This window comes from Chlorocebus sabaeus, chromosome 6 (assembly GCF_047675955.1).
Source record: "Chlorocebus sabaeus isolate Y175 chromosome 6, mChlSab1.0.hap1, whole genome shotgun sequence".
In the NCBI taxonomy this organism is placed as follows: domain Eukaryota; kingdom Metazoa; phylum Chordata; class Mammalia; order Primates; family Cercopithecidae; genus Chlorocebus; species Chlorocebus sabaeus.
In genome coordinates, this window is record NC_132909.1 from 18,721,856 (window position 1) to 18,746,568 (window position 24,713).

Here is a 24,713-nt window from a genome sequence, read left to right on the forward strand (position 1 = left end):
TGTGAGCCACTGTGCCTGGCCAGGACACAATGTACCAGTTGACACATATATGCTTACTTTGGGGATTCTTTTTTTTTTTTTTTTGAGAGGGAGTCTCGCTCTGTTGCCCAGGCTGGAGTGCGGTGGCGCGATCTCGGCTCACTGCAAGCTCCGCCTCCCGGGTTCACGCCATTCTCCTGCCTCAGCCTCCCGAGTAGCTGGGACTACAGGCGCCCGCCACCACGCCCGCCTAATTTTTTGTATGTTTAGTAGAGACGGGGTTTCACCGTGTTAGCCAGGATGGTCTCGATCTCCTGACCTCGTGATCCGCCCGCCTCAGCCTCCCAAAGTGCTGGGATTACAGGCGTGAGCCACCACGCCTGGCCTACTTTGGGGATTCTTACGTGGTGTTATGCAGTGGTTAGAAGTGTGAGGACCAGAGCCAGTTCATCAGAGCTTGAGCCCCAGCTTGGTCACATCCTGGTTGTGTCACTCTGGGTGAGCTACTGCATTTCTCTGTGCTCTGGTTTCCTCTAAAATGGGGATAATAATAGTACCTGCTGGCCAGGCATAGTGGCTCTTGCCTGTAATCCCAGCACTTTGGGAGGCTGAGTCAGGCAGATCACTTGAGGTCAGGAGTTTGAAACCAGCCTGGCCCAAATGGTGAAACTCCATCTCCAGTAAACACACAAAATTAGCCAGGCATGGTGGCACATGCCTGTAATCCCAGCTCCTTGGGAGGCCGAGGTGGATGGATCATCTGAGTTCAGGAGTTCAAGACCAGCCTGGCCAACATGGTGAAACTTCATCTCTACTAAAAATAGAACAATTCTCCAGGTGTGGTGGTGGGTGCCTGTAATCCTAGCTACTCAGGAGGCTGAGGCAGGAGAATCGCTTGAATCTGGGAAGCAGAGGTTGCAGTGAGCTGAGATTGTGCCACTGCACTCCAGCCTGGGTGACACAGTGAGACTCACCCTCAAAATAAATAAATAAATAAAAATAGCACCTGCCCACAGGTGGATCGGACACATTGAATGGATACATTGACTATTGAATGCTTTAGTGAGAAGCACTTAGAACAGCGCCTCTGCATAGAAAACACTGAGCGAATGTCACCTAGTGTGAGGATGACCCTGGTGCAGCTTGTGAGTTTCTGTGTATGGAGGTGGGTCTGGGTTTCCCCATGTGTGTACAAGTGTGTGTAGGTGTAAGAGGCAGGGATTGTGAGCAGACAGGTGTCCACAGCAGAAAAAGCTGGATTCTGGCTTCTGCTACACCACCACAAGCCCCTTCTTGCGCCTGAGACTCAGTTTCCCCGATATGTCATATGGATGATGATGATGTGTGTATAATTTGTGTGGGTGTCTGACCCTCAGCCATTTCAATGGCAGGCCCCAAGTTATCAATCCGTGGGTGTACAGGGACTGGGACACTAGGGGCTCACTTTGAGGAAGCACTTTCTTTTCTTTTCTTTTGGGTGGGGGTAGGGGTGGAGTCTGACTGTTGTCCATGCTAGAGCACAGTGGCACAATCTTGGCTCACTGCAACCTCCAACTCCTAGGTTCAAGCGAGTCTCCTGCCTCAGCCTCCCCGGTAGCTGGGATTACAGGGGTGCACCACCACGCCTGGCTAATTTTTTTTTTTTTTTTTTTTTTAGTAGAAATGGGGTTTTGCCATGTTGGCCAGGCTGGTCTTGAACTCCTGACATCAGGTGAGCCACCCGCCTCAGCCTCCCAAAGTGCGGGGATTACAAGCGTGAGCCACCGTGCCTGACCTGAGAAAGCATTTTCTGATAGGAGGAGGTGCTGGGTACACAGCAGCATGGACAGTGACAGGGGACCGAGCTTCCTACCTTGCGGGCAGACTGTGCACGCGTGTGGGTATCTGTGTGTGTGCACACATCTGTGCGAGGGCTTATGTGTGCCCATGTGTGTGCACAGGGTATGTGGCCTGGACAGGAGCCTGTGTGGGTGTTCCTATGTGTAAATGTGCAGGACACGTGTGTGAAGGGAAAGAAAAGTGTATGTGTGTGTAGAGGCGAAGGGATGGGTCTTTATGTCTGTGTGTGCCATCTACACACGTACACATACAGGTGTCCAGCTGCGGGGATATGGGAGGGTGCGGGGCAGGGCTGGGCTGCCCCAGGCCGAGTGGTACCTGTGCCGGTGAATGAGGGCATTGAAGGCCAAGCCGTCCCGCCAGCTGGTGGTGAAATTCTGGATGTTTACCTCAGGGTAACTGGAAGTGTGAAGGGAGAAACGGAGGCAGAGATTGGGGAGAGTTAGGAGGGAAGAAAGAGGGAAAAAGAGAGAGACCGAATGATAGGGAAGGAAGGTGAGAGAGAGGGGGTAGAACATCGAAAGATGTATGGGTGGGTGGGTGTTAGGTGGTTAGAGAGAGAGATAGGTAGATACATAGATAGATGATAGATAGATAGGAGATAGATAGATAGATAGATAGATAGATAGATAGATAGATAGAGGTTGATAGATGATAGATATATAGATTGACAGAAGATAGATAGATAGATAGATAGATAGATAGATAGATAGATAGATAGAGGTTGATAGATGATAGATATATAGATTGACAGAAGATAGATAGATAGATAGATAGATAGATAGATAGAGGTTGATAGATGATAGATATATAGATTGACAGAAGATAGATAGATAGATAGATAGATAGATAGATAGATAGATAGATAGATAGATAGAGGTTGATAGATGATAGATATATAGATTGACAGAAGATAGATAGATAGATAGATAGATAGATAGATAGATAGATAGATAGATAGCAGGAGAGGAGAGAAAAAGCAGCAAAAGAAAGGAGAGAAGAAGGAAGGAGAGAAGGAGGAAGCAGAGGGAGAGAAGGAGGAAGCAGAGAGATAGCAAGACAGGGAGAGAGCAAGATACAGACAGAGATGGGGAGAGAAAGGAGAGGAGGGAGAAAGAAGACATGAAGGAAGAGAAAAGGGAAGGAGGAAAGGAGAGAAGGAGGGAGGAGAAAAGAGATAAGTACTAGGAAAAGCAGACAAAGAGACAGACAGACACATGGAGAAACAGATGGTAAAAGTCCCCATGATCTCCCTTGCAAGACAGACAGCCCAGAAGGATGAGAGTCAGAGAAGCCCACCTCCATCCCATACCTGCCCCTCCCTCCCTCCTCCTAGGGGCTGCTCTACAGGGGACAATTGAGTTTCAGGTCTTACTGCTCCCAGCAGGGCAGAGAGTTGGGGCCCCAAGGGAACCTGCCCAGTAGAGCCTGCACTCCACCCCGCCGCCAGCTCAGCCACACTGAAGGGACCCAGGACTTTGAACTTTCCTGTGTATGCCCTGTGAGGCAGAAGGGTGATGCTCATAGCGGGAGAGGGTGGCCAGAGCTTGGACATAGTGCTGAAGGTCCACATAGGTGAATGTGAGATCTCTTGAAATGTAGGATGAAACGGGATGGGGGACAGAGAGAAGAGAGCAGGCTGGGGACAGTTCACCTCTTTCCAGCATTGGTCTCTGAGGAGTCCAAGAGTTCTCTTTTATTTTTATTTATTTACCTGTTCATTTATTTGTTTGTTATTTATTTTCAAGACAGGGTCTTGCTCTGTAGCCTAGGCTGGAGCGCAGTGGCATGATTGTAGCTCACTGCACCCTTGAACTCCTGGACTCAAATAATCCTCCCATCTCAGCCTCCTGAGAACCTGAGAAGCTATGACTATGGACGTGTGTCCAACAACAACAATAAACCAACTTTTTGTAGAGATGGGGTCTTGCTATGTTGCCTAGGCTGGTCTCAAAGCCCTAGCCTCAAGTAATCCTTCCACCTCATTCTCCCAAAGTGATAGGCATGAGACACTGTGCCCAGTGAGGCCAAGAGTTCTACATTTGAAACTGGGTGGGGTGCAGTGGTCCCAGCTACTTGGGAGGCTGAGAAGGGAGGATCACTGGAACCTAGGAGGTCAAGGCTTCAGTGAGCTATGATCATGCCACTGCACTCCAGCCCGGGTGACAGAGCAAGACCCTGTCTCTAAGTAAATAAATACATTTGAACCCATCCTTCTAGCATGTTAGGAAGGATTATTAGTCAAGGCTGGAGACGTGGATATATTTTATTTACCAGTTGGTTAGCTTCAGATGTAACTTTTTGACCCTGAAGATGTGGGCTGCCTCTTGAGCTCTTGTCTGGGAAGGAACTGCAGAGGTTAGGGGACCACTTGCCTAACCTCCTAAGGAAGGTGGTGGGGGTGCTTACCCAGCTGTCTTCATCTGACACCACAAGAGCAGAGCATCCTTGGCTGAGCGTGTCTCTCTGTTGTCCTCAGTCTCAATTTTGATGACTTGAATCTGTGAAGATACAAAAAATGGCTACCAGGGCCTGGAGAGCTTGAGGCTTGGAGATGCCCCCCACTCACCATCTGCTACCAGAGAGGGTGGCAGGTGACAGAGGAGATGGGGGAGGCAGCTTCTAGCTGGGAGTGGGGGTTCAGGAGTGTGAGGATAAGTTCTGGAGTGGGCCAGGACATCCACAATTACGGGAGCAGTTAGGACTCAGGTCTCAGTTTCCAAGGAAGCCTCCAAACTGAGCATCTGGGCCACTTTCTTGGTCTAAGTCACCGCTGTCTCCTGCCTAGGCTGGTGCGGTGGTCTTCATGCTGATCTCCCCACTCCTGCATCCACAATCTGCTACCCACATGGCAGACAGAGGGACCCTGTGAACACTCAAATCAGATCCTTGCTCCTCTTGTCCACACCCTCCGTATCTCTGTTTCATTCAAGGTAAAATTGAAAGTTCCCATGATCTCCCTTCAGTAAATTGATGACCTCATCTTCAACAGCTCACTCCACTCCATACCTGCTGGCCTCTTCCCTGAATCACGAGCATTCTTCCTCCTTGGTCCTTTAGCACTGGCTGTTCCCTCTAACTGGAACATCCTTTCCCCAAGTCCCACATGGCTCCGACCTCCTTCAGGTCTTTACTCAAATGTGACCTTCTCTGTAAGGCCTTCACTGACCATTTGATTTTAAATCTCATCGCACACCCAAATTTCATATCCCCTTCCCTGTTTTGTTATCTTCTTAGCATTTACCACAACCTATACATTTTATCTTTTCATCAGATTTACTGCTTTCCCCACTAAAATGTAAAAGCTCCAGGACCACAGGGATGTTTATCTGTTTTGTGCATGGTTGTATCTCACTTCGTAGTGTTTGATAAAGTTCTGAATGGCCCAGAATCTAGAATGGATTCTAGAGCCTAAGGTGGGTATCTGAGACTTGGGTCCTGGATTTAGGAACTAGGTTTGGCATGTGGGTTCCAAGGGAAAGAACCAAGACCCTTCCAAGGAGGTCCCAGCCCCTGCTGCAAGGCTCCAGCTGCCAGCAGTGATCTCCCACTCTCATGATCTCATTCCTCAATTTTGTACTGACAGTGTCCATACCTGTCTCCAGTGTCTCCTTGTTCCCTGAGCTCCATGCCCAGGACCCCGTGGACTCCTAGATGTCCCCCAGCTCTCCAATGTCCTGGACCCATAACCACCGGACCCATTTCAAACTGGCCCTCAGGGTGTTCCTCAAACCTGCTCCTTCTCCCTGTCCCTGTTTCAGGGCAGCCCCATCATCCTCTAGTCCCTAGGTCAGAGCTCTGAGTCTTTCCCTGGACACCCTCTCCCTCTTCCCTCCCATAAGGCCTGTCCACTCCACTCCCTGAGTGTCTCCCCAGCCCCTGCCCGCTTTTGCCTCCACATAGTCCCACCCTGATTCAACTTTATCCTCCTCCCTGGGCTCCTGGCTCCCAATGTTGGTGAACACCTCCAACCCAGAGGGATCTTTCTTCCTTTCTTTCTTTCTTTCCTTCCTTCCTTCTTTCCTTCCTTCCTTCCTTCCTTCCTTCCTTCCTTCCTTCCTTCCTTCCTTCCTTCCTTCCTTCCTTCCTTCCTTCCTTCCCTCCCTCCCTCCCTCCTTCCCTCTCTCTCTCTCTCTCTCTTTCTTTCTTTCTCTTTCTTTTCTTTTTCTTTCGTTTCTTTCTTTTTTTTTTTTTTTGAGACAGAGTCTCGCACTGTTGCCCAGGCTGGAGTGCGGTGGCACAATCTAGGCTCACTGCAAGCTCCACCTCCCAGGTTCACGCCATTCTCCTGCCCCAGCCTCCTGAGTAGCTGGGACTACAGGCACCCGCCACCATGCCCGGCTAATTTTTTGTATTTTTAGTAGAGACGGGGTTTCACCATGTTAGCCAGGATGGTCTTGATCTCCTGATCTTGTGATCCACCCGCCTCGGGCTCCCAAAGTGCTGGGATTACAGGCATGAGCCACCACGCCTGGCTCTTTTCTTTCTTTTCTTTCCTTTCTTCCTTTCTTCCTTTCTTTCTTTTCTTTTTGAGATGGGGTTTCGCTCTTGTTTCCCAGGCTACAGCACAATGGTGCGATCTCAGCTCACTGCAACCTCCGCCTCCCAGGTTCAAGCAATTCTCCTGCCTCAGCCTCCTGTGTAGCTGGGACCACAGGCATGCACCACCATGCCCAGCTAATTTTAAAAAAATTTTAAAGGTCTCATTAAGTTGGCCAGGCTGGTCTCAAACTCCTGGCCTCAGTGTTCCTCCCACCTCAGCCTCCCAAAGTGCTGGGATTACAGGCCACTTCACCTGGCCCTGCATAGCTTTTTACACTTCTTCTCTAACTAGAACTGGTCCTTTTTCCATACGTGTCTTCTTTACATATTTATGTATTTATTATGCATCATTATGCATTGGATCCCTCTCTCGTCCACCAATGTTTTGCCATTAATCCCGTGGCCGCCCAGGCACAGTGGCTCATGCCTGTAATTCCAGCACTTTGGGAGGCTGAGGTGGGTGGATCACTTGAGGAGAGGAGTTCGAGACCAGCCTGACCAACATGGCAAAACACTGTCTCTACTATTATTCATTATTCTTCTCACCACAATATAAGCTCCTAAAAGGCACATCTTTGTCTATTTGTCTCTATACTGGATCAAAATTGCCTGGATTCTAATTTCAGCTCCAACACCCAGCTATGTGTGATCCTGGGCAGATGATACCTCCTATCTGGGCTTCCATTTCCTCACTGGAAAAATGGGCTAATAAATAGTGTCTAATTTGTGGGGTTGCTATGTGTATTAAATGTCAAGTGCTTAGAACAGTGTTTGAAACAGGGTCGATACAACATGATTATCGTGATGGTGGTGATATGACAATTACTTTCATCGTATTTTCATCCCTACCACCTGGAATAGGATTCCAGTATATTAGGATATTACTGGCTGGGCGCGGTGGCTCACGCCTGTAATCCCAGCCCTTTGGGAGGCTGAGGCAGGTGGATCACGAGGTCAGGAGATCGAGACCATCCTGGCTAACACGGTGAAACCCTGTCTCTATTAAAAATACAAAAAATTAGCCAGGCCTGGTGGCGGGTACCTGTAGTGCCAGCTACCCAGGAGGCTGAGGCAGGAGACTCGCGTGAACCCGGTAGACGGGGCTTGCAGTGAGCAGAGATCACGCCACTGCACTCCAGCCTAGGCGACAGAGAGAGACTCGGTCTAAAAAAAAAAAAAAAAAAAAAAAAGGATATTATTGGAAGGAATGAATGAATGGGTAAATGGTGGGGAACGCCTTCCTAAGTCCTACTGTTGCGGGGCTTGACAGGGGCCACTCGAGGGTCACCTGGAAGCGCAGGATGATGGTCCAGACCAGCCCCAGCGTCAGCCGGTGATTCCCATCCACGATGTCATGTGAACCCACGTTCTCCAGGTGCACGCGCTGCTCCTTCAGAAACTGCAGCGCCTTGTCCACGTTCTCCAGTGAGTGGATCCGCATGCGGCCGCGCGTGGGCCTGGGCTAGGACGACAGGGGCGGTGGGCGATCGGGGGTCTGGACAGACAGGAGCATGGCTCCCTCGGCCCCGCCCCTTCCAAAGAAGCCCGCCTCCCATGGCCACGCCCCCTGCGTGTCCAGGATCAGGCTATTCTCTTCTCGTTTCAACTAAGACGCAGGACTCAGTCCTTCTAAAGAAGCCCTGCCCCGTCCCATAGCCAGACCCTTTCAAGAGTCACATCCCTTCAAGGCTTATTCACGTCCCTGGCTCTGCCCCTTCCACAGGCGCCCCACTTCCAACCTGACAACTACGCCCCCTCATCATGAAGCCCCGCCCTCCTAGCCCATAGCCACAGCGCTGGCCCTGGCATTGGATCCCTCTCTCGTCCACCAATGTTTTGCCGCTAATCCCATGGCCGCCCCAGCACGGTGGCTCACGCCTGTAATCCCAGCACTTTGGGAGGCCGAGGTGGGTGGTTCACTTGAGGCGAGGAGTTCGAGACCAGCCTGGCCAGCAAGGCAAAACACTGTCTCTACTAAAAATACAAAAATTAGCCAGGCGTGGCAGCGCGCTCCTGCAATTCCAGCTACTCGGGAGGCTGAGGCAGGAGAATCGTTTGAACCTGGTAGGCGGAGGCTGCAGTGAGCCGAGATCACGCCACTGCACTCCAGCCTGGGTGAGGGAGTGAGACTTCATCTAAACAAAAAAATCCCGTGTCACACCCCTCACTGCCTCTGCCTCACTGCTTCCCTTTATGGTCCCTACCCAGAGCCACGCCCATTCCAATTAAGCTCCGCCCTGCCCCAGTGATCTTCCCCCATGTTTATAGCTCACTTCCAACAGCGTTGGTTCCTACCCTTTTTTTTTTCTTTTTTGCTTTTGTTGTGTTGTTTTTGAGACAGAGTCTCGCCTCAGCCTCCTGAGTAACTGGGACTACAGGTGCCCGCCACCACGCCCGGCTAATGCTCTTTGAGTTTTTAAAATTCTTTTTGTAGAGACGGGGTCTCGCCACAGAGCTTGGGTATTTATTTATTTATGAAAGAGGGTCTCTGCCAGGTGCAGTGGCTCACGCCTGAAATCCCAGCACTTTGGGAGGCCGAGACTGGAGGATAGCTTGAGTCCAGGAGTCCTAGACCAGCCTGGGAAACATAGTGAGGCCTCCTATCTACTTAAAAAAAAATTTTTTTTTTTCAGAAAAAAGAGAGAGAAACAGAGTCTCGCCTTGTCGCCCAGAGTGGAGAGCTGTGGTGCAATCATGGCCCACTGCAGCCTACCGACCTCCCAGGCTCAAGCAATCCTCTCACCTCAACCTCCTGCGTACTTGGGACTACAGGCTCGCGCCACCACGCCTGGCTAATTTAAAAACAAAAACAAAAACAAAACATAGAGACAGGAGTCTCATTATGTTGTCCAGGCTGGTCTGAAACTCCTGGGCTCAAGTGTTCCTCCTGCCTTGGCCCCCCAAAGTGCTAGGATTACAGGCATGAGCCACCACACCCGGCTGTTTGTTCCTATTCTATCGCCATGCCACTTACAAGTCCCTGAAGGCTCCAGGCTCCAGTCCTTTAACGAATCTGTACTACCCCTTGAGAATCCCGCTTTTAGATGAAACCCCATTCAAGCCCAGAGACACAGCCCCAACTCATACAACAAGCAACATCCCAGGACACCGTCTGCGTCCCTAGACACCCAGGACCTAGGTGTCACCCTACTAAGGAACACTGCCCCTTAGCCTAGAGCCCCGCACCTTCATCCACTACCCACTCCCCCAACCCGCCACACAGTTCTGCCGCTGTTTTATAGCCATGCTCCTGCTAGCTCATAACCCAGGCCAGTCCCTTCTAACAAAACTCCTCCCTTATCGAATAGCCCTGCCCTCTGCAACAGAGCGCCTCCCCTTCCACCGAAGCCCCGCCTCGCAACTGTAGCTAGTGGGTCATCAGTTTCGGTTCCAGCCACGCGTCCAGGTTTCTCACAACCAAGCTCCGCGCCAGCACCACAGCCCCACACACCCATGTAGAGGGACTTCTTACCCACAGGGCCCTTCTAGCACGCTCCACCCGCCCATGAGCCAGGCCCCTGCTTGCAGTTCAGCCCTTCCAGAGAAGCCCAACCCCAGCCTGAGACCCCAGGGAGGACCCCTGCCCCAGCCCTTCAGGCCCCCTCACCAGCTGCTCCCCAGACAGCACTTCCAGGAGCCGCGTGAGCACGAAGCCGTCCCGGAGGTCCACATAGAGGTCCCCGATGTGGCAGCCCACGCGGGCGAGGTGCGAGTTCACCCACTTGGTGAAGGTTTTCTTCTGCACGGCTTCCCGCTCATCTGGAGGACAGGCCCTGATGAGCCCCCAGGCGCTTCCATCTTCACCCCAGCCCTCCGGGAGCCAAGCCTGCTCAGGCCCACCTGGCTGCAAGAGTCCCCCCTCACAGGCGGGTCACTTGAGGTAAGAGTTCAAGACCAGCCCGGCCAACATGGTGAAACCCTGTCTCTACTAAAACTACAAAAAGCAGCCGGACATGGTGGCGGGTGCCCATAATCCCAGCTACTGGAGAGGCTGAGGCAGGAGAATTGCTTGAACCTGGGAGGCAGAGGCTGCAGTGAGCCAAGATCGTGTCACTGCACTCAGGCCTGGGTGTCAGAGCAAGACTCCATCTCAAAAACGAACAAAAAAAAAGAGTGAGTCGGCCAGGCGCGGTGGCTCACGCCTGTAATCCCAGCACTTTGCAAGGCCAAGAGGGGCAGATCACAAAGTCAGGGGTTCAAGACCAGCCTGGCCAATATGGTGAAACCCTGTCTCTACTAAAAATACAAAAAAAACTTAGCTGGGCGTGGTGGTGCATGCCTGTAATTCCAACCATTCGGGAGACTGAGGCAGGAGAATTGCTTGAACCAGGGAGACAGAGGTTGCAGTGAGTTGAGATCACGCCACTGTACTCCAGCCTGGGCGACAGAGCGAGACTCCGTCTCAAAAAAAAAAAAAAAAAAGAGAGAGAGAGAGTCCAGCCTCAGCAGCCATGTCTCCTCCTACCTGGGACGCCTTCCCCTACCCTCTGCCACCCACCTGGTAACAACCTTCCTGTCCCTTGAAGTTTTCCTGAGATGTCACTTGTACAGGAAGCCTTCCCTTGTGACCCCAGTTGGCTGTAGTCATTCATTCATTCAATAAATATTTGAACACACACTCTGTGCCTGTTCAAGACTCTGTGAATACAGACAGGGCCCTCACAGAGCTCAGTTCAGTGGGAACACGGATAAATGCAGCCATGGCCTCAGCCTCCCAAAGTGCTGGGATTACAGGCATGAGCCATCGTGCCCAGCCTTAAGGAACTGTCAAACTGTTTTCCAAAGTAGCTGCACCATAGGCCAGGCATGGTGGCTCATGCCTGTAATCCCAGCACTTTGGGAGGCCAAGGTGGGTGGATTGCCAGAGTTCAGGAGTTTGAGACCTGCCTGTACAACATGGTGAGGACTCTGTCTCTACAAAAACAATACAAAAAATTAGCCAGGCAGGGTGGCATGCCCTGTAGTCCCAGCTCCTTGAGTGGCTGAGGCAGGAGGATCGCTTAAGCTCAGGAGGTGGAGGCTGCAGTGACCTGTGCTCATGCCACTGCACTCCAGTAAGGGTGACAGAGCCAGTCCCTGTCTCAGAAAAAGTAAAAAATTTACAAAAAAAGTTGCTATACCAGCAATGTGTGAAGGCCCCAAATCCTTGCCAATACTTGCTATTTCCCAACCCCTCCTTGTCTTTCCCCCTTGAGATGGGGGTCTCACTCCATTGCCCAGGCTGGAGTGCAATAGTGCGATCTTGGCTCATTGCAACCTCTGCCTCCCAGCCTCAGGTGATCCTCCCATCCCAGCCTCCCAGGTAGCTGGGACTACAAGAACATGCCACCAGGTCTGGCTAATTTTTGTATTTGGTGTAGAGACAGGGGTCTCACTATGTTGCCCAGGCTGGTCTCAAACTCCGGGGCTCAAGCAATCCACCCAGTTCCCCCTCCCTTTTTTTTTTTTTTTTTTTTTTTTTTTACTATGGCCATCCTAGTTGGTGTGAAGTGGCACCTCATTGTGGTTTTCTTTTGCACTTCCCTAATGGCAAGTGAAATTGTGTATCTTTTCATACTCTTATCAGACAGTTGTATATCTTTGGAGAAATATCTATTCAAATCCTTTGGACATTTTTTAGTAGAATTACTTTTTTTTTGGAGTCACAATCTCTCTCTGTCGCCCAGGCTAGAGTGCAGTGCCACAATCATGGCTCACTGCAGCCTCAACCTCTCAGGCATATGCAATCCTCCCACCTCAGCCTCCTGAGTAGCTGGGGTTACAGGCACACGCCACCATGCCCAGCTGATTTTTTTGTTTTATTTTTGTGGAGACGAGGGTCTTGCAATGCTGCCCAGGCTGCTCTCAACCTTCTGTGCTCAAGCAATCTTCCCACCTAGGCTTCCCAAAGTGCTGAGATTTCAGGCTTAAGCCACCATACCCAACCAGTTACATGCCTTTTGTCATCTGTACTATCTTTGCGACTTCCTATGAATCTGTAATTATTTCATAATTTAAAGTTTTAAAAAGGCCGGGCACAGTGACTCACATGTGTAATCCTAGCACTTTGGGAGGCCAAGGCAGGTGGATAGCCTGAACTCAGGAGTTCGAGACCAGCCTGGGCAACTTGGCGAAACCCTGTCTCTACTAAAAATAGAAAAAACTAGCAGGACTTAGTGGCGCACGCCTGTAATCTCAGCTACTCAGGAGTCTGAGGCACAAGAATCGCTTGAACCAGGGAGGCGGAGGTTGCAGTGAACTGAGATCGTGACACTGCACTCCAGCCTGGGCTACAGAGTGAGACTCTGCCTCCAATAACTAAATAAATAAATAATAAAGTTTAGGCCAGGCACGGTGGCTCATGCCTGTAATCCCAGCACTTTGGGAGGCTGAGGCAGGTGGATCACCTGAGGTCAGAAGTTTGAGACCAGTCTGGCTGACATGGTGAAACCCCATCTCTACCAGAAAAACAAAAATTAGCCGGGTGTGATGGCGGGCGCCTCTAATCCCAGGTACTCGGGAGGCTGAGGCAGAATTGCTTGAACCCGGGAGGCGGAGGTTGCAGTGAGCGGCGATCGCGCCACTGCACTCCAGCTTGGGTGACAGAGCAAGACTCTGTCTCAAAAAATAAATAAATAAAAGTTTAAAAGAGAAAAAGAAAATTGCTGCCTGGCCTTCCTCTTTCTTCCCCTGACTCCCATAAACTGGAAAATCAAGGTCAAGGTCTGCAGAACATAAGATGAAATTAACCAGGAATCTACACTGACCTCTCTGAGCTAAGTTTTCCTGCCAACTGGGTTGCTCATCTCGAGGTTATCTGGGAGGGAGAAATAGCTTCTCCATTAAGCCACTGTACTGTTAAGTCGATTTTTGGCAGCTTAGCCTGTACGGTTACTGTTAAAATCCCATTACTAAATAATATTAAGTTTCCTACTAATATTAAGTTTTCTATTAATTCAGGAATAAAGATGTGTATTTCCAGTCTATTTCCCCTTCAACCATTTGAAATCTCTCAATAATTTCCTTTTTCATAAAATTTACCTTTTGTAATATTATCAATAGTGGGGTGAAGGGAAGGGGTGATGGTTAATGGGTACAAAATATGGAAAGAATGAATAAGGTCTAGCATTTGATATCAGTACAACAAGCTGATTACATTCAATAATAATTTAATTGTACTTGTCTTTCTCTTTTTTTTTTTTTTTGATACAGGGTCTGCCCTGTATCAAATCCAGGCTGGAGTGTAGTGGTGTGAGATCATGGCTCACTGCAATCTCTGCCTCCCGGGCTCAAGCCATCCTTCCACCTCAGCTGTGTGAATAGCTGGGACGACAGGCATGCGCCACCACACCCGGCTAATTTTTGTATTTTTAGAAGAGTCAGGGTTTAGCCATGTTGCCCAGGCTTGTCTCAAACTCCTGGACTCAAGTGATCCACTCACCTCGGCCTCCCAAAGTGCTGGGATTACAGGTATGAGCTACTGCACCTGGCCTGATTGCACATTTTAAAATAATTAAAAGAGTATAGTTGGATTGTCTGCAACACAAAAGCATCTATCCCATAAATATATATAACTACTATGTACCCACTAAAATTAAAAATACAAATTTTTTTTAAAAAGTATTGTTTTTTACTCTAGCAGTAGAAAATATATATTTACTTATCTGTATTTTTTAACTTTAAATTGCACCTTGAATGTTTACCTCTAGTTTGAAAATGAATATGCAAATATTAACAGTAAATGCAAAGGAAGTATCTTGTTTGTGTCAATGTGGGTTTTGTGCTGTTTAGATAAGATGGTACCCTACGTTAATACTGATCGTCAATCATACCTGAGGAAGTGATGGCAGAAAAGATGCTAAATTGAGTATTTATTCCTCTGCCTTCTAACAAATGACGCCCACACCAAATAGCAGATTTCGGCTAGTACTACAGCCAAAGTGGAATTTTAGTACATCCCCAGGGTGGTACCAGAATGAGGACAACTGGGTTCTGCCCTGTCTCTATTAATAACTGGCCAGGTGACTTCTCAAGGTCATCTCCCCTCTTTGGACCCCAGTTTTCACATTTGCAAAAAGAAGGATTTGGACTAGATTTGCCTTTCTTCAATGGATTCTGGGGATCATTGATTTTGGGAACTTATACTTGAGAGAGGTAGGGGTGGGTGTGTGTGTGTGTGTGCATGTGTGTGCGTGTGTGTGTGTGTATATATATACACACACATACATACATATATATATATATATAAAAATTTTTTTTGAGATGGAATCTCCCTCTGTCTCCCAGTGCAGTGGTGTAATCTTGGCTCACTGCAACCTCCACCTCCCAGGTTCAAGCAATTATCCTCCCTCAGCCTCTGAGCAGCTGGGATTACAGGCATGTGCCACCACGCCCAGCTAATTTTGTATATTTAGTAGAGACAGGGTTTCTCCATGTTGGTCAGGTTGGTCTCGAACTCCTGACCTCAGGTGATCTGCCCGCCTCAGCCTCCCAAAGTGCTGGGATACAGGCATGAGCCACTGTGCCCAGCTTCGGAGATATATTTGGTTGCACCCCCACTGCATTTTATAAAAATGTAAATCAGTTGCCAACATTTTAAAATAGGAAGATTTTGTCTTTAAAAAATTTAGATTTTTGGTTTCTCATGAAATACCACCCAGTAGGGCAACCGTGGACCTCCATTCCTGCCAGGCTGCTATTACGGGGCCTGTGCTGCCCTCTTACAGGAGGTCCCAGTTCTCTCAGCATATGCAGCCCATCTGGTCTCGGTGGGCATTTCAGTTCTCAACTCTTGCTCCATGCTGACAAGACTGTAATCAGGAATAGAAAAATCAGGCCAGGCATGGTGGCTCATGCCCATAATCCCAGCAATTTGGGAGGCCAAGGCAGGAGGATTGCTTGAGGCCAGGAGTTTCACACCAGCCTCGGCAACATAAGCAAGACACCATTTATGTAAAAATTAAAAATCAGGCCAGGTGTGGTAGCTCACGCCTGTAATCAGAGCACTTCAGGAAGCCAAGGGGGGGGTGGATCACCTGAGGTCAGGAGTTCGAGACCAGCCTGGCCAACATGGTAAAACCCCGTCTCTACTAAAAACATAAAAATTAGCCAGGCATGGTGGCCTGTGCCTATAGTCCTAGCTACTCAGGAGGCTAAGATGGCAGAATCCCTTGAGCCCAGGAGTTTGAGACTTCAGTGAGCCATCGTTGCAACACTACACTTCAACCTGGGTGACAGAGAGAAACCCTGTTTCAAAAAATACACACACACACACACACACACACACACACACACACACACACACAAGGGTATCATCCTTTATGAAGTTGCCATTAAGATGGTCCAGGATCAATTTCTTTATTTTCTCTCTCTCTTTCTTTCTTTTCTTTCCTTCCCTTCCTTTTCTTTCTTTCTTTCTTTCTTTCTTTCTTTCTTTCTTTCTTTCTTTCTTTCTTTCTTTCTTTCTTTCTTTTCTTTCTTTCTTTCTTTCTCTCTTTCTTTCTTTTTTCTTTCTTTCTCTTTCTTTCTTTCTCTTTCTTTCTCTCTTTTTCTTTCTCTTTCTTTCTTTCTCTTTCTTTCTCCTTCCTTTCTTCCTTCCTTCCTTCCCTCCCTCTTTCTCTCTTTCTCTCTTTTTCTCTCTCTTTCTCTCTTTCTCCCTTTCTCTCTTTCTCTTTCTTTCTTTCTTTTGTTCATTCTTTCATTCTTTCTCAATTTCGTTCTTTCTCTCTTTCTTTCTATGCCGCACTCTGTCACCCAGGCTCTGGAGAGCAGTGGCATGATCATGGCTCAGTGAAGCCTCAGCCTCCCTGGGCTTAGGTTATCCTCCCACCTCAGCCTCCCCAGTAGCTGGGACTACAGGCGCACGTCACCACACTTGACTAATTTTTGTATTTTTTATAGAGACAGGATCTTGCCATGTTGCCCAGGCTGGTCTCAAACTCCTGGGCTCAAGCAATCCTCCTGCCTCAGCCTCCCAAAGTGCTGGGCTTACAGGTGTGAGCCACTGCACCTAGCCCAGGATCAATTTCTGTTCACTTTCTTTGGGTATCATCAAAATGAAATCACAAAACAAAAAGCATTGTCACGGGGCTGGGCATGGTGGCTCATGCCTGTAATCCCAGCACTTTGGGAGGCCTAAGTGGGCAGATCACTTGAGGTCAGGAGCTTGAGACCAGCTGGCCAACATGGTGAAATCCTCTCTCTACCAAAAAATACAAAAATTAGCCATGTGTGGTGGTGCGTGCCTGTAATCCCGGCTACTCGAGAGGCTGAGACAGGAGAATCGCTTGAGCCTGGGAGGTGGAGGCTGCAGTGAGCCGAGATTGTGCCATTGCACTCCAACCTAGGTGACAGCAAGACTCTCTCAAAAAAAAAAAAAAATCTCAGAGTGTTGCCCTGACCTGAGATGACGTTGAATGTTGACCATATTGATGTGTTTACTGTGCGGGGCTCTTCCGTTTCCCGCTCTGGTGCCACCCTCCACTCCTCTTCCCCGTGCTGTGGTGGGTCCAGGGAGGCTGGCCAGTGTGGACTGTATGAATGGACTCCCCAACCCTCAGAGCCCCTCAGACTTCCAGCTGGGTTTGGCCAGCAGGAGATCAAAGGAGTCAAGGGCTTTGTTGCTTCCTGCTCCCTCCCTCCCTGTCTGACCTGCCCCTGGCAGTGCCTGGTTTCTTTTCCTACATCCCCAGCTCCTGCTGATGATGTCTGTCTCCTCTCTCACCGCTCCCTTCTCTGCACGCTGCGGGTCTCCACTGCCCTTCTAGGTTCCCTCAATCCTGCCCACCCCTATGTCAATGGTCCCTTCATTAAACTTGCCCCAACTTTACACCTTTGTGGGATGCCATCTGCTTCCTGCCAGGACCGTAACTGACACAGATACCTTTGGGGTTTCAAGACTCCTGGCCAGGTTGGGCGAGGTGACTCACACCTGTAATCTAAACACTTTGGGAGGCCAAGGTGGAAGGATCACTTGAGCCCAGGAGTTTGAGACCAGACTGGGCAATATAGTGAGGCTCCCGTCTCTTAAAAAAAAGAAAAAAAAAATTTAATAGCTAGGCATGGTGCGTGTGCACCTGTGGTGCCAGCTGCTCAGAAGGCTGAGGTGGGAGGGTCGCTTGAGCCTGGGAGTTCGGGGCTGCAGTAAGCCATGATCGCACCACTGCATTCTAGCCTGGGCAAGAGAAGGAGAACCTGTCTCAAAACAAACAAACAAACAAAAATACTCCAGGCCAAATGACAAGTTTCCTCTGTCTGCTATTGTGCTTATATTGAGTTCTTTTATTTATTTTATTTATTTATTTATTTTTGAGACAGTCCCACTCTGTCACTCAGGCGGTAGCTCAGAGGCATGATCACGGCTTACTGCAGCCTTGACCTCCTAGGCTCAAGGGACACTCCCAACTCAGCCTCCTGAGGGGACTACAGGCATGCACCACCACAGCTGGCTATGTTTTTCATTTTTACTTTTTGGAGATATGGGGGTCTTGTTATGTTGTCCAGGCTGTTCTCAAACTCCTGGGCTCAAATGATCCTTCCACCCTTAGCCTCCCAAGTAGCTAGGACTATAGGCAAGTACTATTATGCCCAGCTTTTTACCATTTATACATTCTTCTCCAATAACAATCGCAAGTGAAACACATTTCCTTAGGATAAGACTTTAATTTGGCCAGGTGCAGTGGTTCCTTATGGTTCCTGTAATCTCAGCACGTTGGGAGGCCAAGGTGGAAGGATTGCTTGAGCCCAAGAATTCGAACCCAGGGGAGAACCTGGGTTTTGTCTCTATCTACAAAAATATAGAAATTATCCAGGCATGGTGGAGTGCACCTGCAGTTCTGCAGTACCTGTAGTACTGGAGAGGATGAGGTGGGAGGATCGCTTGAGGCCAAGAGTTGGAGGTTGCAGTGAGCCGAGATCACACCACTGCACTCCAGCCTGGGTGACAAAGCAAGACCCTGTCTTAAAAATAAATAAATAAACAAATGCACTCAGAGATACATGGATGAGTCTTAAGGCAGAGTTCTGAAAATAATACTAATAATAATGTGGCCGGGCGTGGTGGCTCACAGCCATAATCCCAGCAATTTGGGAGGCCAAGGCAGATGGATCACCTGAGGTCAGAAGTTCGAGACCAGCCTGGCCAACATGGTGAAACCCCGTCTCTACTGAAAATACAAAAATTAGCCAGGTATGGTGGTGTGCGCCTGTAATCCCAGATACTCCGGAGTCTGAGGCAGGAGAATCGCTTGAACCCGGGAGGCGGAGGTTGCAGTGAGCCGAGATTGTGCCGCTGCATGCCAGCCTGGGAGACAGAGCGAGACTCTGTCTCAAAACAAAACAAAACAAAACAAAAAAGCAAAGAATGCAATCTGGAACATGATAAAACCTGTATCAGTTACAGCAATACCTGCATGCAGAAACCCATAGATAAGTGGCTCTCAGATTTATGACAAAGCGACATTGCAGTTCAGGGAAAGGATAAATAAATGGACCTGAGTCAACTGGATATCCATATGGGGGACGAAAACAAACTGACCTGCACTGTACACAATAATATATACAAATAAATTTCATTCCGCTTACAAATCCAAATGTGAAAGGACTAAAATAAGGTTTTAGGCCAGGTGCAGTGGCTCACGCCTGTAATTCCAGCACTTTAGGAGGCTGAGGTGGGAGAATCACTTGAGGTCAGGAGTTTAAGATGAGCCCGGCCAACATGGCAAAACCCTGTCTCTACTAAAAATACAACAATTTAGCCAAGCGTGGTGGCATGTGCCTGTAGTCCCAGCTACTGGGGAGGCTGAGGCAAGAGAATCGCTTGAACCCGGAAGGTGGAGGTTGCAGTGAGCCAAGATCACGCCACTTCACTCTAGCCGGGGTGACAGAGCGAGACTCCGTCTCAAAAAAAAAAAAAAAAGAAAAGAAAAATTAGGTTTTTAGAAGAAAACATCAAAGACTATTTCCATAACCTTGGAATAGACAAGATTTCTTTTTTTTTTTTTTTTTTTTGAGATGGAGTCTCGCTTTGTCACCCAGGCTGGAGTGCAGTGGCGCGATCTCGGCTCACTGCAAGCTCCGCCTCCTGGGTTCACACCATTCTCCTGCCTCAGCCTCCGAGTAGCTGGGACTACAGGCACGCACCACCACGGCCGGCTAATTTTTTGTATTTTTAGTAGAGACAGGGTTTCACTATGTTAGCCAAGATGGCAAAGATTTCTTAAACAAGACACAAATAATGTTAGCCATACAGGAAATGGTTGTTAAATAATTATTAAATTATATTACATTCAAATTAAGATATCTTGTTCGTCAGGCTGGGCACTTCTAATCCCAGCACTTTGGGAGGCCAAGGCGGGCTGATCACTTGAAGTCAAGAGTTTCAGACAATTCTGGGCAAGATGGCAAAACCACGTCTCTACTAAAAATGCAAAAATTAGCCAGGCATGGTGGCCCATACCTGTAATCCCAGCTACTCAAGGGACTGAGGTGGGAGGATCTCTTAAGCCTGGGAGGTTAGGTTGAGGATTGAGGCTGCAGTGAGCAGAAACTGAGCCACTGCACTCCAGCCTGGGCAACAGAGTGAGATCCTGTCTCAAAAAAAAAAAAAAAAAGAAAAAAAGAAAAAAAAATCTGTTTATCAAAGGCCTTGTTAAGCCAGTGAAAAGATAAGCCACAGAGTAGGTGAAAACACTGACAACACATACGTATGCTTACGTACTTGCATTCCTCCAAAAGCATCAGAAAGAGGCAGACAAATTAATAAGAAAATGGGCAAAAGACTTGAATGGGGCCGGGCTCGGTGGCTCATGCCTGTAATCCCAGCACTTTGGGAGGTTCGAGACCAGCCTGACCAACATGGTGAAACCCTGTCTCTACTGAAAATACAAAAATTAGCCCAGTGTGGTAGCACACGCCTGTAATCCCAGCTACTCAGGAGGCTGAGGCAGGAGAAACACTTGAACCCGGAAGGTGGAGGTTGCAGTGAGCCAAGATCATGCCATGGCACTCCAGCCTGGGTGACAGAGCAAGACTCCATCTCAAAAGACAAAAAAAAAAAAAACCTGATTGGGCATCTTGCAAAAGGATATCTGAATGGCCAATAAATGTATGAAAATATGCTTCACCTTCTTCGTTGTTCTTAGTCATCAGGAAAATGCTAAGTAAAACCACAGCAGAATGCACAACCACCAGAATGGCTAAAATTAAAAAGACTGACCATCAGCCAGGCATGGTGGCTCCCACCACTTTGGGAGGCCAAGGCAGGTGGATCATCTGAGGTCAGGAGTTCAAGACCAGCCTGGCTGACATGGTGAAACTCCGTATCTACTAAATACACAAAAATTAGCTGGGCGTGGTGGTGTGCGCCTGTAATCCCAGCTACATGAGAGGCTGAGACAGGAGAATTGCTTGAACTCAGAAGGCGGAGCTTGCAGTGAGCCGAGATCGCGCCACTGCACTCCAGCCTGGGTGACAGAGTGAGACTTTGTCTCAAAAAAAAAAAAAGAAAAGAAAAGAAAAAAAAAGACTGACCATCACAAGGGTGGGGTGCACAGCAACTGAATCTCTGGTACACTGCCAGTAGGAATATAAAATGATACAAACGGACAGTCTCTACTAAAGTTAGAGATACACTCACTTGGCCGGGCGCATGGCTCACGCCTGTAATCCAAACACTTTGGGCGGCCAAGGCAGGAGGACTGCTTGAGCCCAGGAGTTGGAGACCAGCCTGAGCAACACAGCGAGACTTCGTCTCAATTAACAACAACAAATACATATACATACAAAATAAAATATATACCCTTACTCTGTGATTGGACATCTTCACTCTTGCGTGGGTGTAAACCACCAGAAACAAGCGCTTATGCCCACCAAAAATATGTACTAGAAACTTAAGAACACCACCATTTATTTTATGTATTTATTTATTTAAGACAGAGTCTCACTATGTCACTCAGGCTAGAGTCCAGTGGCACTATCTTGGCTCCCTGCAACCTCCGCCTCCTTGGTTCAAGTGCTTCTCCTGCCTCAGCGTCTCGAGTAGCTGGGATTACAGGCATGCACCACCATACCCAGCACATTTTTTTGTATTTTTAGTAGAGATGGGTTCTCACTGTATTGCTCAGGCTGGTCTTGAACTCCTGGCCTCAAGTTATCTGCCCGCCTTGGCCTCCCAAAGTGCTAGGATTACAGGCGTGAGCCACCACGTCTGGCCCAACACCACCATTTATAGTAGCTCCAAACTAGCAGCAATCCAAATGCTCGTCGACGGGTGAATCCATAAACAAACTGTGGTACATTCACACCATGGCACACTATACGGCAAGGAGAAGGACCAACCCACAAGCACAGGGAGACATGGATGCATCTCCCACAAGCATAATGTTGAGTGAATAAAGCCAGACACAAAACAGCACACAATGTATTATTCTATTTACATAAAGTTAAACCAGCAAAATGAAGCTGAGCTGTTAGAAGTTAAGAGAGTACACCCTTGGACTATAGTGTAGGGAGGTGGCATGAGGATGCTTTTCTGGGCCTGTCATATGTCACATTCTGTTTGTTTTTTAAAGATGGTATCTCATTCTGTTGCCCAGGCTGGAGGGCAGTGGCACCTTCTTAGGTCACCGCAGCCGGAACTCCTGGGCTCAAGCAATCTTCCCACCTCAGTCTGTTGGGTAGCTAGGACTACAGGCTCATGCCACCACACCCAGCTAATTTTTTTTTTTTTTTTTTTTTTTTTGAGATGGAGTCTCCCTCTGTCGCCCGGGCTGGAGTGCAGTGGCTTAATCTCCGCTCACTGCAAACTCCGCCTCTCAGGTTCATGCCATTCTCTTGCCTTAGCCTCTTGTGTAGCTGGGACTACAAGCACCCACCACCACACCCGGCTAATTTTTTGTATTTTTAATAGAGACAGGGTTTCACCGTGTTAGCCAGGATGGTCTCGATCTCCTGACCTCGTGATCCACCCACCTCAGCCTCCTAAAGTTCTGGGATTACAGGCGTGAGCCACTGCACTTAGCCCCGCCCAGATAATTCAAAAAAAATTTTTTTTGTAGATATGGGGTCTCTCTATGTTGCCCAGACTGGTCTTGAACTCCTGGCCTCAAGTGATCATCATGCCTTGGTTTCCCAACACACTTGGATTACAGGCATGAGTCACCACACTCCGTTGTATATTCTGTTTTTTTATGGGCACTGGTTACAAGAGAGTACTCATTTGTGGAAATACTGACATGATTTTTCTGCCATTCTGTGTGCATGAACTACTTTAATAATAAAAAGTTAAATATATATGTATATGCTTACTCATTAGCAATGCACATTTTGCAAAATTATCCTCATGCAAAGAAAAAGATTCACATTAAAAACTATCTGAATGGGGTCAGAAGCAGTGGCTTCCCAACACTTTGGGAGGTCGAGGTGGGAGAAGTGCTTGGGCCCAGGAGTTCAAGACCAGCCTGGGCAACATAGCAAGACTCCATCTTTATTTAAAAAGCAAAACAAAATAATGTCAGTGGTTGCCTACAGGAAAGAAGAAATTGATTTGAGATTTGGGAATAAAAGAGAATTGGAGAGAAGCCTCACACAGGTCAGTGACAGTAGTGAGCCACAAACTGTGGAGGGTGAGCAGAGAACACACTGAATGTGGGGTCCAAACAATTTTCCTTAATGTCGAAAAACTTGACAGAGACAGGGTCTCACCATGTTGCTCACTCCTGGGCTCAAGTGATGCTCCCATCTCAGCCTCAGTGCTAGGATTACAGGCGACCTGGGAGGTCGAGGCTGCAGTGAGCCGTGATCGCACCACTGCACTCCAGCCTGGGTGACAGAGCGAGACTCTGCCTCAAAATAAAAGAGGGAGAAAAACCATGAGACAGCTGGGCAAAGGGATGCAAAAGAAATGCAGCGTAGTGGTCTACGTCATATTTGCACTTTGAGCAGCCAGGTGGTTTCAGCAGAAGAGCAGCATCATGAAGTTACCATTAAGCTGAATGTTACTGGTTTGGGGTCTCGAGTTCCTCTACAAATATGTTTTACTTGTAGAGCTATATGTGAACCCTAAGCATGGGAGATTTAAGCAGAGTTGTGCATTTGTGAGCATTTATGAAAATTACACAGGCCGGGCGTGGCTCACACCTATAATCCCAGCACTTTGAGAGGCCAAGGCAGGTGGATCACTTGAGGTCAGGAGTTCAAGACCAGCCTGGCCAACATGGTGAAACCTCATCTCTACTAAAAATACAAAATATTAGCTGGGCGTGGTGGCAGGCACCTGTAATGCCAGCTACTTAGGAGGCAGAGGAAGGAGAACAGCTTGAACCCAGGAGGTAGAGGTTGTAGTGAGCCAAGATCATGCCACTGCACTCCAGCCTGGGCAACAGAGCGAGACTCTGTCTCAAAAAAAAGAAAATAAAATACAATTTCTCAAGGTGGGATCTCACTCTGTTACCCAAGCTGGAAGGTTGGAATGCAATGGTGCCATCATAGATCACTGCCTTCAATTCCTGGGCTCAAGCGATCCTCCTGCCTCAGCCTCCAGAGTAATATAGGCACATGCCACTGTGGTCAGTTAATTTTTAAATTTTTGTACATACAGGATCTTTCTTTGTTGCCCAAGTTGGAGAGAATTTTTTTTTTTTTTTTTTTAAATCTCAAAGGGGATTTCTACATTTCCCTGGGCAAGATGCTCTCAGAAGCACAGATTTGGAGAGGCCTTAATTCTCATCTTACCATACCCCACCTCTGCTTAAAAATCTTTCCATAGCTCCCTGGTACCCTGCAAGGCCCTTTAAGATCTGGCTTCTGCCAGGCTCAGTGGCTTATGCCTGTAATCCCAGCACTTTGGAAGGCTGAGGCGGGTGGGTCACTTGAGGTCTGTAGTTCGAGACCAACCTAACCAACATGGTGAAATCCCCATCTCTACTAAAAATACAAAAATTACCCAGGCAAGGCGACAGGTGCCTGTAATCCCAGCTATTTGGGAGGCTGAGACAGGAGAATCGCTTGAAACCAGGAGGCAGAGGTTGCAGTGAGCCGAGACTGCGGCATTGCACTCCAGCGTGGGCAACAAGAGCGAAACTCCGTCAAGAAAGAGGAAAGAAAAGAAAGAAAGAAGGAAAAAGAAAGAAAGAAAGGAAGAAAGAAAGAAAGAAAGAAAGAAAGAAAGAAAGAAAGAAAGAAAGAAAGAAAGAAAGAAAGAGAGAGAGAGAGAGAGAGAGGGAGGGAGGGAGGGAGGGAGGGAGGGAAGGAGGGAAAGGGAAAGGGAAAGGGAAAGGGAGGAAGGAAGGAAGGAAGGAAGGAAGGAAGAAATAAAGAAAGAAAAGAAAGAAAGAAAGAAAGGGAAAGGAAGGAAGGAAGGAAGGAAGAAAGAAGAA

The 24,713-nt window shown here is 48.3% G+C and overlaps 1 protein-coding gene across 3 annotated transcripts in view; it reads right to left on the minus strand.

Annotated features, from left to right (window-relative positions):
- SPTBN4 (spectrin beta, non-erythrocytic 4) overlaps positions 1 to 24,713 on the minus strand; it is a 116,538-nt gene that overhangs the window by 80,523 nt on the left and 11,302 nt on the right. For all 3 annotated transcript variants that reach the window (XM_037991704.2, XM_037991708.2, XM_037991706.2), the window contains exons 3-6: positions 9,968 to 10,119; positions 7,649 to 7,822; positions 4,228 to 4,319; positions 2,137 to 2,217 (exon numbers count right to left, since the gene is read on the minus strand). In XM_037991704.2, the coding sequence (XP_037847632.2) occupies positions 2,137 to 2,217; positions 4,228 to 4,319; positions 7,649 to 7,822; positions 9,968 to 10,119 (499 nt within the window). The remainder of the gene's footprint in view (positions 1 to 2,136; positions 2,218 to 4,227; positions 4,320 to 7,648; positions 7,823 to 9,967; positions 10,120 to 24,713) is intronic.